This window comes from Oculina patagonica, chromosome 11, assembly GCF_052425735.1.
Source record: "Oculina patagonica isolate OP01 chromosome 11, crgOcupat, whole genome shotgun sequence".
Classification (NCBI taxonomy): Eukaryota; Metazoa; Cnidaria; class Anthozoa; order Scleractinia; family Oculinidae; genus Oculina; species Oculina patagonica.
Genome location: NC_135768.1, coordinates 3,367,177 through 3,381,955, shown reverse-complemented (window position 1 = coordinate 3,381,955; position 14,779 = coordinate 3,367,177). Strand labels below are relative to the sequence as shown.

Genomic DNA, 14,779 nt, shown 5'->3' with positions numbered 1-14,779 from the left:
GACCAGATGACTGAAATGTATACACGTAGACATCCGATACACGTCATTACCGTACCCAAATTCGCAAGTAGCCAATCAGAAGCGCGATTTACTGTCCTGATATCCTACGATATCAAGTCACTGACCTGATATGTCACCATATCATAGTCACTTTGAAGTAAAGTAGTGTTACTGTACGATGATTTGAAAAGAGGTTTTACCAATAAAACAGAACTTCGTAAATTAAATTTAGCGGTGTTTAGCTGTCGTAAAAAGAGAAAAACTTTCCCGCCAAAACTAAAATTGAGCGCGCTCGCCAATTGCGCGATGTTTGCCGACGAGTACTGAAACATTCAGACTAAAACAATGGAGTCGGAGTTTCCAAATTTTTCGCTAAATTTGGATTTTGAAAATGTAGAGAATGAAACTTCAAACAAACGAGTAAAACAATGTGAGAAGAGAACTTGAAGTTTGGAAGACCAAAAAAGTATCAATACAAGCAGGTCAATACATTTAAAACTACGTACCTGGCAAGCATGGCTTCAACAGAGCGAATAATATCACCGGATGTTTGGCTGAATTTGGGTACGGTAAATACCTAATCGTACCTTTTTGGTACGCTTTGGCGGCATATCAGGCTCGTTTGGTCTCGCCATGGCATACGAACCATGGCTCGACCAAACTCGCCTGATATGCCGCCGAAGCGTACCAAAAAGGTACGATTAGGTATAATAATCGACCGTAAAATAGCGTGATCGTGAAACGGACCAGATGGCGGAATTTCATATTATACTCACTTTAATTTAGCGATGATTTAAATTTAGCGACAATTAATTTTGGTGCATTTTAATTAAGCGATTTTTTGAAAAGTCGCTAATATCGCTAAATTAAAGTGTCGCCAAAATTTCATGTAATAAGGTAATTAAACTGAAAAGCACTGCGGTGTCGTGTTTCAGTTTACGAAAAATTGCGTCTTTTTTTTAAAAAAATTATATGAATTTCCATTTTCAAGGCAATGAACAAGGCCTTAAAATAAATCTGGGTAAAATCTTTCTCATTCAACGCAGCGTGAATAATTCTTGATGGGGCCACCCTTCGAAAATTAAGGAGGTTTTAATTCCCGCGTCATATATGTCCAACGCTTTGTCATTAATATTAATCAAAGGCTCTTCGAGCAACCTCATGGTAATTCGATCGATGAATGAAGTGCCGACCTCCGCATTTTTTTTCTAAATAAGTGTTCAATAAAGTAAAGCAATCTCACTTTGCTTTAGTTTTCCACGTGAGTTGCGTCATTGATGGCTCGTGCTCTCAGGCTTCGTAGCGCGAATTCTATTTCATCACAAACAATATTGAAGTGTAACCTTTGATCCTTTTTAGCATTAAGTAAATTTGTTTTGTGAATATGTTTACTTTTCTGCCAGCACGTATAGCGTTATTTTGAGCAGCGAATAACATTTGAGAGAAAGATGCGCGTTTCTTTCTGCACGACTCAAAAAGATGAAGAACGGATGACGTGACACGACGATGATGTGACGCGAAACAAAAACGTGCATGAATGTTGTGTTTACTAAAACGCGTCTTTGAATGTTTTCTTGCGTGAATGGGTCATTAATAGCCTGCTCTGAGGCTTCGAAGAGCGAATTTTATTCTCTTTTATCACCAGAGGATAAGTGTATCTGACCCATATTCGATTTGTTTTGTGAAAATTCAATTTAGTTCCCTGAAAAAGAGGGACCCTGGGAACGAGGTTAGAGAATAAAGAACCTTTCTGCCAGCAAGTTCACCATTAAATTCATGAATTAATTGCGGTTTAATATCAGAATGGAGTGAGCGAGTGAGGGTTGGACGCAACTCCGCTTCACTACGCGGCGTACGGAGGCACACCGGAGGTTATCGCCCTGCTGCTCGAATCTGGCGCAGATGACAAACTGACAGATAACGCCGACTGGCTTCCAGTTCAGTATGCTCTGTCAAGACACTGTTACCACACTGCTTTAAAATTTGGTGAGGAATACTTTCATGATGTTGAAAAAAATGCTTTGTGTCATGTGACGATTACACCGGGCGCTTCAGCAGATGACATCATTGTTCAGAGCCTCCCAGCTGACGATATATTTACCGTGGTCGCCCCCGCTTTCAAAGTGTATTCAAACGCGTTTGACTACATTGGTTCCCGAGATTTAGTGCAGTACATGAATGCCAAATCTTCTGGAAATGTTACTGGTTATCTACACGATATGTGCTCGGTTCCAGGCGTCGGACAGATCCCCGCGGATATGGCGGAAGTTGAGAACATGAAACGATGCGTTGAAGAATTTATGTCTAAGTGGGCAACGAAAATAGCTGAAATCGATGACAGGTTTAAAGGGACGTTGTTTCATTCTGGGAGTGTTTACGAAGAAACTAAGGTTGGGGATCCAGACGAATTTGATTACATGCTGTGCTTAGAGGGGCTAGCCCAGATATGCTCAATCACGTTCGACAAAGACACTCAGTACAATGAAGTGGTAGTTTACAAGAGCGTGGATGAATCGGGGAACTTTCAGGACCTTTTTGATGAACAGCAACTCGAAAGTGGTAAGGTTATGAGCGCGTTTGTGGATGTGGCTAAAAGGGCGTTGGCACTTCTTGACTACACCTCTGTAGCTAAGGAGATGTACGTTGAGAGTCTTACGGAACATACTCTGGTTGAAGACACATGGACTCTCTCTGGAACAGTCACCTGTAATCTGAAGTTCAAGTGGACTGGCCTGTATTACAAACAGCTTGTGATTACTGTAGATCTAGTCCCCGCCATACCAGTACACGATTGGCCTCTGATAGCCCGAGAAGTAAGCAGTCTGCTGACGGAGGATATCAAATCTCGCGGCTGTCATTTGGTTCCAAAGTCTGGGTATTGGAGACTTTCTTTCTCTTTGGCTGAGCAGCTGATAATGAGGAGTCTATCACAAGAGCAAAAGGAGGCGTTCATTGGAGCAAAAGTTATTCTACACCCTGCTGTGTCTTGTAAAATTATCTTGTATGATGATGATGAGGTGGAGGAGGGGGCGGAGGAAGAGGAGGAAGAAAAGGGAGAGGGGGAGGAGGAGAAGGTGGTGGAGGAGAAGGAGGAGGAGAAAGTGGTGGAGGAGGAGGAGGAGGAGACAGGGTTGGAGGAAGAGGGGGAGGAGTGGGCAGGGGAGGCGGTTGAGAAGGAGGAAGAGAAGGCGGAGGTGGAGGATGACAGGGAGGAGCAGGAGGGGGCGGCAGGAAGTCGTAGCTCTGGGCTGCAAGATAATGGCCACACAGTTGGCGCATGTTACGGAGAAGACGCTGACATTGATCAGAATGAGTGCGCAGCGCACTATGTACCAGATGAGGCTGTTAAAGGTTATAAGAGAATGAAAAAGAAACAAGATCGTGAAGATACTTCCAGCTTGACGACAGAAGTTGACGATGGCGCAAACAACAGTGAAAGTCGAAACGTAAGTGACACACCTAAAACCTCCACCAGTTCATTGCTTGCCACCATCGAAGGCAGGGTTGTCTTGCCTCAATCCGGTGATGTTGCTACGGTTTTAAAATTGTCCGATGCTCAAGATAGTGAAGTCTTGCAGCAGTGGTTCCAAATTAATCCTGACAGGGCAACGATTGATTTATCCGTAGAACAGGCACAGAAACGTACTAGACTCGAAGAAGCTGTGGATTCTCCTGAAGAAGGCAGCGATGTTCCCCTCAAAACACTTCTTCCCTTCGACATTCTTTCAACGTATCTGCTTAAAAACTTTTTTTTTAACTGCATTGAGGAAAACGCAAAGAATGCAACTGCAAACATAGTGACAACTGGACAGATTTTTGGCAAACTGTTTGAGTCGTTAACCGAGTCTCGTCCAGTTCCATACTATTTTATACCCAATCAGAATTTTGTGGGACTGGATACCTCAAGCTTTGATGATGACAGAAATGAGCTACTTTTGGTTACCATAGTAATCAACAATTTACTTAATGACGCAATTTCCGGCGTTTCTTAAACAGGTTGATTAAAGCACTTTCTGAAAAACTGTCAACGAAGTTTTAGCTATAGCGGGGCTGTGTTATGGAATAGCTTACCGAATGAAATAAAACTATCGAACTCTAAACGAATTTGAAAAGAAATTGACAAAAAAAAAACACACTTTCAGATCATCTTGCATTTAATTTTTGTATACACGGTTTCCTTGTAAAGCAGGTTTTTTAATGTTATTACTAGTAGGTAGCCTCTCTTAGTTTGTGTTGCTACTCTTTTTATCCTTTGTTTTTAATCTGCAGTTTTTACCTGAATCATAGAATAAAGTATTACACTACTTCTAAAAAGAAACAAGAATGAACGAGACCTGAATTTCCGTCAGAGTTTGCCTGGCGTACGAAATTAACCTCGTAAATAAATCCAGCTAGAATCTCAATTTTATCACAGTGGGGGAAAATGTCTCAAAATCGCACAATTTACGAATACAATTTGTATGTTAATTGCATATTTCTTCAGCAAACATTGCAAGCAAGGAGAAATGGTCATGCAAATAACTTTGATATCAAAGTTGTAGACGACGTCACAACACATGTTTAAAGGGACTATGTCACGGATTTGACCAGATTTTTAAACCACCAAAATTTATATTTGTGTCGTAGGAAACCTAAAAATAATTGTCCGTTTTTATTAAAAATTACTATATTAGAGCACTGAAACTGTTAACGAGTATATTTGGCTGCGGATGGCTCGGATGGAAACGGATTGCAATTTGAAAAAGTTAGGCAAACGTTTTCAAGTTCTTTCTGTGCGTCTTCGAAATATCGATATTTATAGCTGTAGCTTGATTTCTATCCGCAAATTAAGGTTTCATTTTCCTTTAGATGTTCAATGATAACGGTTTATTTAGTTGCCTACCACTAATTTCAGAGCAGTTTAGACTTAAAATCTGCGAAATCCCCCTGACATAGCCCCTTTAAAACAAAGTTTACCAATGCTTAGGTTTCTAAGCTGGGTGTTTAAGAGCATAATGAGAGGACTATTTTTTCTGTTTTAAAAAACTGAAAACCATTCCTCGTCTTGATTTATAGCAAATTTAAAATCTTATAACAATCTTATATTGTCCTTACGCCCACCCGAACAGTCAAATCACTTAGAAAAATATTTATGTTTTTCTCCAATTGTTATTGTAGAAAGCCTTGGTATTATTGTTTTCTCTTAATACTAGACCTCTGTAGCAAAAGTTATGTCTAGTAATGAGCTATTCGCTCTGTAGGGGGTTAAGTTCGTCTGCAACGCAGTCTATTCGCTCTGTTGTGGTTCGCAGTATTGTTTGTTTTACTGATTGCTCGAGTGAGCTCAAATGTTTGGCCAGTTCAATTTACTTTCCTTCCCCGTGATTTAATTGCGGTGGAAAATCTCTTATGAAAGCCCCCACTTACCATATCTTATTGATAGATCTAAATGCATCATCAAAAATGCTGTCAAAAGAGTTTTTTGTCGAATTAAGCACGCTAGAAAATTGTCCTATTAAATATTTATTTCACGGCTGCATTTTTTTAATTTTTATTTTTAATAGTACCTTATTTAGTTCCTAAGAAAACCTCCTTGACCTCTCTTGTCTCGTACCAATATTCTAAAATTCTTTTTTTTTAATTGAAGGCAAGTTGCTTTTTAATATTTATGACAAGGCGTTGAACAAATATGATATAGGGAAATTAAAACCTCCCTTTTTCGAAAAGTTTAAGTTAAAACGTTTTTTGGCTTTAACTGGGCTAGTTCAATAAGCTTTCCACCCCCGTGGTTTAATTGCGGTAAAAAATTTCTCATTAACCGCCCACTTAACGTATCCAAGCTATAGATCTAAATGCATCATCAAGAAGGATATCAAAAGAGTTTTTGTCGAACCAAGCACGCAAGAAAATTGTGCTATTTAAATTAAATATTTATGCCACGACTGCTGCTTTTTTTAATTTTTATTTTTCATAGTACCTTGTTTAAAACCTAAGAAGACCTGCTTGACCTCTCTTGTCTTATGCCAATATTATAAAACTTTTTCATGAAATGTAGACAAATTGCTTTTTAATATTAATGACAAAGCGTTGGACATATATGACGCGGGAATTAAAACCTCCCTTTTTCGAAGGGTGGCCCCATCAAGAATTATTCACGCTGCGTTGAATGAGAAAAATTTTACCCAGATTTATTTTAAGGCCTTGTTCATTGCCTTGAAAATGGAAATTCATATATATTTTTTTTTTTAAAAAAGACGCAATTTTTCGTAAACTAAAACACGACACTGCGGTCTTTTTAGTTTAATTATCTAAATGGCTCCAGGCATTTTTATAATATATAACCCCTGATTTACATCCGTTTCTAAATAAATGATTTAAAACTGTTTGCAGACATTTTAAAGTATCACTTCATCCGCTTATTCACTCGGGCTGCGCTACAGGAAAGACTAAGGTTATTTCACAATGAGTTTACTTCTACTAAATGGCACAGAAAATAACACGAGCCTTCCCTCGATTCCAAGCGAGAGCTGTGTGCTATTCGCTGAAAGTTCAACGCCAGTTAAATGCCTCAAAACCTTTGCTTATTCTCTAATCTTGATATTTTCACTGCTTGGAAACTTAGCTGTAATCGTTGTTGTCTCAAAAAACGAACGAATGTGGACAACGACCAATTTCTTAATAGCTAACATGGCCGCCTCGGATTTACTGATCTCTGGGTTTGCCGTGCCTCGTGAACTCGCGGAAGTTTTTACCGGTGCACGTAGATGGCTTATAGACGGATTAGTGGGTTTAATACTCTGCAAGCTTGTCTACTTCTTTCAAGACATTTCAACTGCGGTTTCGATACAAAGCTTGGTCGTTATCGCCATTGACAGGTACCGAGGAATCTGTTACCCGTTCCGCCCTCCACTTATAACATCCAAAGTTCGCAAGGTTTTAATTGCAGTTATATGGATTGTCGCCATGGGATTGCACGGTACTTATTTCTACACCGTGCGCGTGGTGCGGGCGTTAAATAACAAGTCATATTGCACGTTCAGCTGGGCACCAAAGTTTGACGAAAGGAAGACGCAAGAACATTACTTTGTATTTATTTCGATATTTTTAATTTTCATACCTTTATGCGTGATTCTTACGTTATATACGCTGATTATCTTAGAGTTGAAGAAAAGAAATGTTATCGAAGGCGGAGTATCCGAATTAAGACGACAAAGGCAAAGAGAAGATATGGCGGTCGTGAAAAAGATTTTAGCCATAGTTTTTCTTTTCGTTTTATGCATAACGCCGATCAATATTATGGCGCTTTTACTTTATTTTGTATGGGACTGGACTATTCCCTGTGGAATGGACAAATTATTTTTTACTGCAAAATATATTTTCTATTTAAATGCTGCGCTTAACCCTTGTGTTTATTTTATTTTGAATAAGAAGTATCGCCGTGGATTGAAAGATTTAGCAAAATGCTTGCGTTCTTCACAGGAAAACAGAAATGACATCTCATTAAATACTTTATCACAGAATCAAATATAAATAAAACTTAAATTTGACTAAAACACAATTAGTGGTAGGGCCAGGAGTTTCCATGTGGTGCATAAAGTATCAACAAAAGCGTTACTTAAAGAATAATAAAATGCTCTAGTTAAAAAGATGTCCAAAAATTTAAAAAGAAAGAATAGAAATTGTGTCCAGTCGATTATATGCATAATATAGCTTAAATTTAATATAAAATGAATTAAATATCTAAATTAGAGAAACGACACCAACTTTGGAGAAGAATTGTACAAAAAAGCTAGTTGATAATTATGTTTTCTTTTCCGAAAAGTGACAATAAATGTTGTTAAACATTAGAAATTGTTGGTCTTTTGCTGATCAAATATTGAACTTAGAATTTTATTATTCGTCCCATGCAAAACATTTTTAAGAAATGTTTTTTACCCGGGGCAACAATCATGCAAGATCATACAACAGCTCAGTTGGGGCTTCTAGAGTCACGGTATAATTATAAAACAAATGTAAGATTGAAAGTGAAACAGCATGCGAGAGATTGCAGAAGTGATTTCTCAAAATATATTTTCGGTTCGGTTAAGGTGTTTTTACAGAGTTGCAACTCAATGGGAATTTTTATTAAATTTAATTTTCATGAAATTAAATTTTCATCAAATTCAGGGGAGAGACGTTAGAGAAATATACATCACCATAAAACGTTGTTGGAGATGAAAGCGCAGAGTGAACAACAAACAACTACACATTGGTCAGATAGAATTTTAATATTATAAGATCTATGGGAGCCTCACACGGTCAAATTTGTCTAGACTTTGAATTGGGCCCATATACGGCTGCTCTTGGAATTTTTTGGTTCGCCCCAGGTCAAAATATTCTGGCTTTATATTTATAAAATTATTGATTTTTCTGTTGCGCTAAATTACTTTCAAATTAAAGAAAACCTCCAAATAATAGTTTTCTAAAGTAGAATAACACTTAGGAGGTAAAATAAAACAAAAATAAACTTGGATGATATCAGCTAAGAAATTGAGACGGATTTTAATACGAACGACAAACTTTGCCGATATTTTCAGGATGCGCAGCCTAGTGCAGCAGTAGAAGATATCTCATTCTGCGGAGATAGGAGATTTTAAGATACAAATCTCCAGATCCACTTGGAATTTTTTTCCCGGAATAATTAAGTCGGAAAACTTGAATTGTTGCTTAGTTTTGCTTGGCAATTATCGCACTCAGTGATCAAATGTTTCCTTTCACCTTTTTTCTTGTTATACTTTTTCTTATTTTATGGTTTTGAAGAGGCTCATTCAACAGTCAAACAAAGGTTAAACGGAAGAAATTAGCTTTATACGGTGCAATTTGCAGACATATCCTGTTTTTAATGGGCTTCTGGTCGGAACCAATTCTTTTACACCCTGGGGCGTTTGTCTTCGTTTTAGGACTAAATGCTGTTTAGAAAATGCTTGTTTCGATATCCCAGCCCCTCCCGATGGTTTAAAATATGCACATATCATACTTGATCACCGCTTAGGGACGGACCATTATTTTCTTGAAGGGGGGGGGGGGGGGGGGTGAAAAAGTTTCCTCTGCAAACTTTTTTTTTAGTTTATGCACCTCTGCAAACATTATTTTCGAAATTTTTACTATTCTTTGTTATACATATCGTGTTTGCAAACAATTTATTTTGTCGTTCCAGGCCCCGCAAACAATTTTTTTTCAATATTTTCATCCCCCCCCCCCCCCTCCAAAAAAATAATGGTCCGTCCCTTAGTTAGACCAACTGTAGTCAGATCTTTGAGCCTGTTGAGCGGAGCGGGACGGCTTACACAGGCTAGAACTGTTGTAACTAAAAGTTTCTCCCTTCGGGCTTTGTAAAATCCGGAAAGAGCCAAGCGAGCAAAAAATTGGCCAAATCGCAAAGGATTCCAGGTTGTCTGAGAGAGTGGCTGACTGTAGCCTATGAAAGCCTCATTTCCTGCTCAACCTGACTTAGCGTGACAGGGGAACCTTTCTTCTTCTTATACTTTTTCTTATTTTATGGTTTTGAAGAGGCTCATTTAACAGTCAAACAAAGGTTAAACGGAAGAAATTAGCTTTATACGGTGCAATTTACAGACATATCCTGTTTTTAATGGGCTTCTAGTCGGAACCAATTCCTATGCACCCTGAGGCGTTTGTCTTCAGTCGTTTTAGGACTAGATTTTAACAACAACTGCTGTTTAGACAATGTTTGTTTCGATATTTCAGCTACTCCCGATGATTTAAGATCAGCACATATCAAGCACACATGATACTTAATCACCGCTTAGACCAACTGAAGTCAGAACTGTTGTAACTAAGTTTCTCCCAATGGGCTTTGAAAAATCCTGAAAGAGCCAAGGGAACAAAAAAATTGGCCAAATCGCAAAGGATTCCCCAGGTCGTCTGAGAGAGGGGCTGTCAGTAGCCTACAACCCAAGACAAAAAGGGTTGGGAAGGTTGTAAAACCATTCCCGATTAGAGAGAGAGTTTCTAATTCAATTTGGCAATCCCCATTCCTGTACTGCTAGCTGTAGGATCCCCCCGTTCCCCCTAGCCTATCAATGTTGGTCCCTCATTTAACAACCTGGTGTCTGTAAGGTCGCTTTTCGCGCAAAATTGAATAGTGGAGGGGAGGGGAAGAACAAAAGGGCAAAACTTCCCAAGATTTTTCTCTGGGGTTCTGGCTATGAAAGCATAAGCGTGACAGGTGCATGTCGGGGACATTATAAGAAACTTACATGGAGTAGTACAGTCTCCAAGACATTGCTTTGTAGCCCGGCCAGATCAAACATGGCGAATAGTTTTGAGTGGCCGTGGCAATATAACTTCCCTCCATTTTTCACGTGAGTATAGTTGTATCTTGTCGAAATCCTAGGCGTGTATTTAAACAGTATTGTTTTCACAGGCTACAACCGAATTTAGATACCCGGAGGAAACAGTTAGAGGGCTGGTGTGACCTGGTGCTTTCCTACTACAAACATCACAAAAACTACATTCTTGATGTCACGGAAGCACAGTCCAGCGAATTATTTTGTAATACGAAAATTGATCGTATCCTTCTGATATTCAATTATTGAAGTTCATGCCTGTAAGCAGGGTTGTCACAGGTCAGGATCAGGAAAAAGTAAAATTCTTGAAGATCAGGGAATTTTATTGAGTCAGGAAAAATTGACATTTTGTCGATTTTGAAGAAAAGTCAGGGAAAATTGAAACGACAACACCTCTTACTTAATATCACTGAAGCCGGAAAAAACTTTCAGGTCAGTGTGATCTTAGCATTTGTGTTTTGAAAGAAGAAACTGGAGGCCGCTACTATATCGGACATTTTGTATTATATAAAATATCAGGGAACAGTCAGGGAGTTTTGAAATCTGATATCTGTGGCCGGGATCTGTGGCAACCTGGGTAATAATAACTTTAAGCTGTGGGCCTTTAGTAGGAGGTCTGTACTAGTCGAAATATTCCTTGACATGTTGATCAGGTAAACTGTCTATTGATGCTATCAATCTCATCTTAGAAGAGCTTCGAACAAAAGGTGAATATTGCTCAAGAATCCCTTAAACTACAGTGTATTGTTTTCCCACCTATTTTCTTTTGTTGTTTGTTGTTGACTTGGAACCAATCCCACGAGATGCTGACGATAAAGTCACTTGTAAACAAAGAATTCAGCAGTTGCTGTCACCATACACATACATTATTATACACTGGCCCAATAGGTTCTCTTTCTTCATTTCTTCTACTGAAGTGAAACTGAATCCGAGTCTAAAGAGGAAGAAAACCTCTGGTGGTGGTAGCTTGGATCTCACTCCTGTGTTGATGCCAACTGTCAAATGTTTTAAATAACTTTCAAAGAGCTAACCAGTGGCAATCAGGGTATCGCAGTTTGCCCAGCCATTGCTTAACCATCTAGCCCATGAATCTCTGGTTTCCACAGCATGAAGCCACCAGGAGTGTTTCTATTCCCCCCTGGATGGAATGCTAGACCATTGCAGGGTTACTCCCCCACCTCCCCAGCATTTAAATTTGTTGGTACCCATTTCCACACCTGAGTAGAGAGAGGCACTGTGGAGTGTCTTGCCTAAAAACACAACCCCTGCCATGCCTTTAACCCAGGGTGCTAGATCTTGAGTCCAGCATACTACATTGCTGTTCCAAAAAATATCCAAACTCACCCCATGGAAGGACATTGGAAATTCCTAGGGGTGGGTGGTTAACTGGAATTTTCAGAGGGTTGGGGTATTAAAACCAAAACACTTCAGTGGGAGGGGTATGGATATTTTCTGGAATAACACATCTGTATAATGGCTGATAATTTTGCTGTTTTAAATTCAGGTAATATTGAATGGGAAGACAAGAGAAAACAAAGATGCTTTGTCATGTGGCGGACACCAGACGAATGGGCTGCGCTGATCTTCAAATGGGTAAATGCTGAACTTAGAGCGGTTTTCACTTGAGTGTCGAAAGTAAATTGCGTTTGCTTTGGTTTTGCATTACTACGCTTAGTGATTGGCTTAAAAATCTCGCGCCACTTTCTCAACCAATCAGAAGTAAAACCAAAACCAATCGTGACTTGCTCGCTCAAGTTTTCCCGCGCTTCGTGTAATTGCTTTAAGTTTTGATTGGACAATGGGTTGCTCTACGTCCTTTGTGATTGGCCAGAGTGATTACTTTGGTTTTGGTTTTACGACACTCAATTGAAAACTGCTCTATCTTTTTCTTGTCAGATGTGTTGTTTGGTTAACAGTTAAAATGTTTTTAAGACAGAATCCATCAGGAAATCGAGTAATATTTATTTCAGAACTTATCTTTTTCTTGTCAGATGTGTTGTTTGGTTTACAGTTAAAATGTTTTTAAGACAGAATCCATCAGAAAATCGAGTAATATTTATTTCAGTTGGACAAAAACCGAGGACCAGAATAATATAAATCCTATTGCGTTATTTTCAACCCAAGATGTACAGGTAAGTAGTTATCTATGATAAAACCAAAAGCAATTTCTTATCAGAGCCTGAGAAAAAGAATTTCAAAGTTCACAAAACCATGTAAACTGTAGGTAAAATCTCATGTGTAGCTATTATGTAATTTAATCATCTTTAAAGCCATTCAGTGGAACTTTGTTTTCAATGTTTGGTGTTGTTAAAAATGATTTCTTTTGAAACAGTAATTACAGTTTACAGAAGTTTGCAATAAGAAGTAAATAATTTTGGTACATAACTTTGTCCAATTTATACTTTAGTCCTGGTGGATTCCATGTTAAAATCATTTTCACTTTTTTGGTTAATATTTAGGTACAGGAGAATGGAATGACAGACACAGTGTGCACATTATTTGAGCTACGAGCTGGAGATGACACTGTAAATGAAGGTGAGGTGTTTTGACCGGTAATGGGGCATCAAAATTGATCTGGAACTGTTTTGATTAATGTAGCAAAGGGTTTTTCTCAGTATCACACAGTCATCATGGTAGTTTCTCTCCCAGGGGGTTTCTTAGACTTTCCATAAAATCCTTCGTCTGGCCTAAAAGGCTCGCTTCACTCGCTTATTCACTGTAAAAACTTGTGAGGTCGACTTGTGGCAAGTCTAGGGGGTTGTCAGGATGTCAAGTGAGGAGGATGATCAAAGGCATTTTTTGGGTTTGAAATTTTACATTCCAGTATTTTTTTGGTTGGCTTGATTTAAGAAGGTATTTTTTGTTGGGGGGGGGGGGGTATTAGCAAACAGCAAACACAAGCATTTAATTTCAAATGTTTTACTTTGTAAATTAAGTAAAATGTTTTTGAAACGTTCTCTGGTTAAAAATTTTGTTAAAATATAAGCTTTCGGCTGCCAAACTGCAGCCTTTAACGAATGATAAAAATGGCGCAAATGAATAAATATATAGGGTAAAAATGTGTGAAAAAATTACAGAATAAAAATGCGTAAAAAGGTGACAAGAAAAATAGTGAGAATTTGATAATAAAAGAGAAATTTGGGGTCAGAAATTTGGCATGGAATTTTTGGGGGGTTAATTTTGGGTCCAGGGATTTCTTTGGGTTTTTCCTGAGTACCCCATGGGGATTCTTTATCCCACCATCCCTCATTACGTCAGCAGTTGTGGGCCACTTATCTCATGGAAATTTACTCCGGGTCCAAAAAATATTATTGAAGATAAAACTGTTTCTCTTTGTTTTCACCAGAATTCTATGGTATAGACATGTGGATGTTAAAGAAAGCCTTGACTCAACTTGAAGCCAAAGGAAAGGCACAAATGTTTGAGGCTCCAGATGCTACTGATGAAAGCGGTCAAGGAGTTAAATTCTTCTCTTAGCAAGCCAAGACAGAAACTCCGTTGCAATTAAAGAACCTTTACCCATAAGTGAATTTGAAAATCAAGAGGCATGAACATTTTGAACAATTATATTATTCCCTCAACAGTGGACATGCCGCGCGTGAGAGCAGTAATTACACAGTGACCATGTCTCTAGCATTATTTTACCCCTAAATGATACTGTTCTAAAACGAAAGCATCAATGAGACCAAAATCCACAATATTTTCAACCCTTCAGTTAGATGAGGAGCATGCCTGTCCGATTCATTTGTGCAAAAAACCTGGACTTTTTAAAATGTACTTGTCTGTAGTTTTGGTACATTCCCAGGCTATATGTTCTATCAATCGTGCCATTTACATTTGCAATATCTTTTTTTAACATAAAGAGACTGAAAAATGGGAAGTCCAAAAAAGTTAAGAATTTAATAACCTTAAATCAATTCAATTTCCAAATTTTATTTTGCAAATTATTGAAACCACTTGACAATTTGGCCCAGAACAAAGTTTGGGGCTTGATGTAGATAGTATTGATAGAAAATATGAAACTTGGCTCTAGTTAACAATAATATTAGACTACGAGCCCGAGTTTTCTATGAGCAACTCGCTTCCGAGTTGACTATCGCTCATAGAAAACGAGGACGAGTAGTCTAATTGTTTTAGTAGAAACTCTTAAGGATTGCAGTCCAAAACCTACAATATTGTGCACTTTGAAGACAAAAATCAAGAAAATTTACCGCTTAATGAGCTACGCGAGCGTGTGACTGTTTTCTATTGTCGAATAGAAATCAGTGGGAGAACCAATCAGATTCGTGGATTTCCAATAGAACACAGCTGAGTTTCTACTAAATTAGTTTATATCCTAATGAAAATACCTGAGTTGTAATAATTTTAATGGCAAAGACTCAATAAAAAAGATCAGCTTCAAGATTTGGTTTCAATTACTGAGAGGCTCGTTCAGAAATATCAGTAACTAG

General features: G+C 38.4%; 4 protein-coding genes across 4 annotated transcripts in view; 3 read left to right on the top strand and 1 right to left on the bottom strand.

Moving 5' to 3' along the window:
• LOC144630172 (substance-P receptor-like) overlaps window positions 1–708 on the bottom strand; it is a 2,428-nt gene extending 1,720 nt beyond the window's left edge. The window contains exon 1 of the mRNA XM_078488471.1: window positions 507–708. The gene's annotated coding sequence lies outside the window, so the exon portion shown is untranslated. The remainder of the gene's footprint in view (window positions 1–506) is intronic.
• Window positions 709–972: 264 nt separating this feature from the next.
• Window positions 973–4,862, top strand: LOC144630961 (uncharacterized). The gene is made up of 3 exons (XM_078489317.1): window positions 973–1,021; window positions 1,822–3,017; window positions 3,222–4,862. The coding sequence occupies exons 1-3, from the start codon at window positions 973–975 to the stop codon at window positions 3,990–3,992; spliced, it is 2,016 nt and encodes a 671-aa protein (XP_078345443.1). The 3' UTR covers window positions 3,993–4,862.
• Window positions 4,863–6,403: 1,541 nt separating this feature from the next.
• On the top strand, window positions 6,404–7,799 carry LOC144630463 (substance-P receptor-like). Its single transcript, XM_078488822.1, has one exon. It carries the CDS (start codon window positions 6,442–6,444, stop codon window positions 7,507–7,509), a length of 1,068 nt encoding a protein of 355 aa, XP_078344948.1. The 5' UTR covers window positions 6,404–6,441; the 3' UTR covers window positions 7,510–7,799.
• Window positions 7,800–10,264: 2,465 nt separating this feature from the next.
• LOC144631131 (vacuolar protein-sorting-associated protein 25-like) lies at window positions 10,265–14,730 on the top strand. The gene is made up of 6 exons (XM_078489522.1): window positions 10,265–10,343; window positions 10,406–10,551; window positions 10,982–11,035; window positions 11,833–11,921; window positions 12,788–12,863; window positions 13,675–14,730. The coding sequence occupies exons 1-6, from the start codon at window positions 10,291–10,293 to the stop codon at window positions 13,803–13,805; spliced, it is 549 nt and encodes a 182-aa protein (XP_078345648.1). The 5' UTR covers window positions 10,265–10,290; the 3' UTR covers window positions 13,806–14,730.
• Window positions 14,731–14,779: the final 49 nt, after the last annotated feature.

Coding starts and splice junctions, on each gene's coding strand:
- LOC144630961 (XM_078489317.1), top strand. CDS start 973: ATGAATTTCCATTTTCAAGGCAATGAACAAGGCCTTAAAATAAATCTG. Junction 1,022..1,821: donor AGGCCTTAAAATAAATCTGG/GTAAAATCTTTC, acceptor TGAGCGAGTGAG/GGTTGGACGCAACTCCGCTT. Junction 3,018..3,221: donor TCTTGTATGATGATGATGAG/GTGGAGGAGGGG, acceptor GAGGAGCAGGAG/GGGGCGGCAGGAAGTCGTAG.
- LOC144630463 (XM_078488822.1), top strand. CDS start 6,442: ATGAGTTTACTTCTACTAAATGGCACAGAAAATAACACGAGCCTTCCC.
- LOC144631131 (XM_078489522.1), top strand. CDS start 10,291: ATGGCGAATAGTTTTGAGTGGCCGTGGCAATATAACTTCCCTCCATTT. Junction 10,344..10,405: donor AACTTCCCTCCATTTTTCAC/GTGAGTATAGTT, acceptor TTGTTTTCACAG/GCTACAACCGAATTTAGATA. Junction 10,552..10,981: donor TTGTAATACGAAAATTGATC/GTATCCTTCTGA, acceptor CATGTTGATCAG/GTAAACTGTCTATTGATGCT.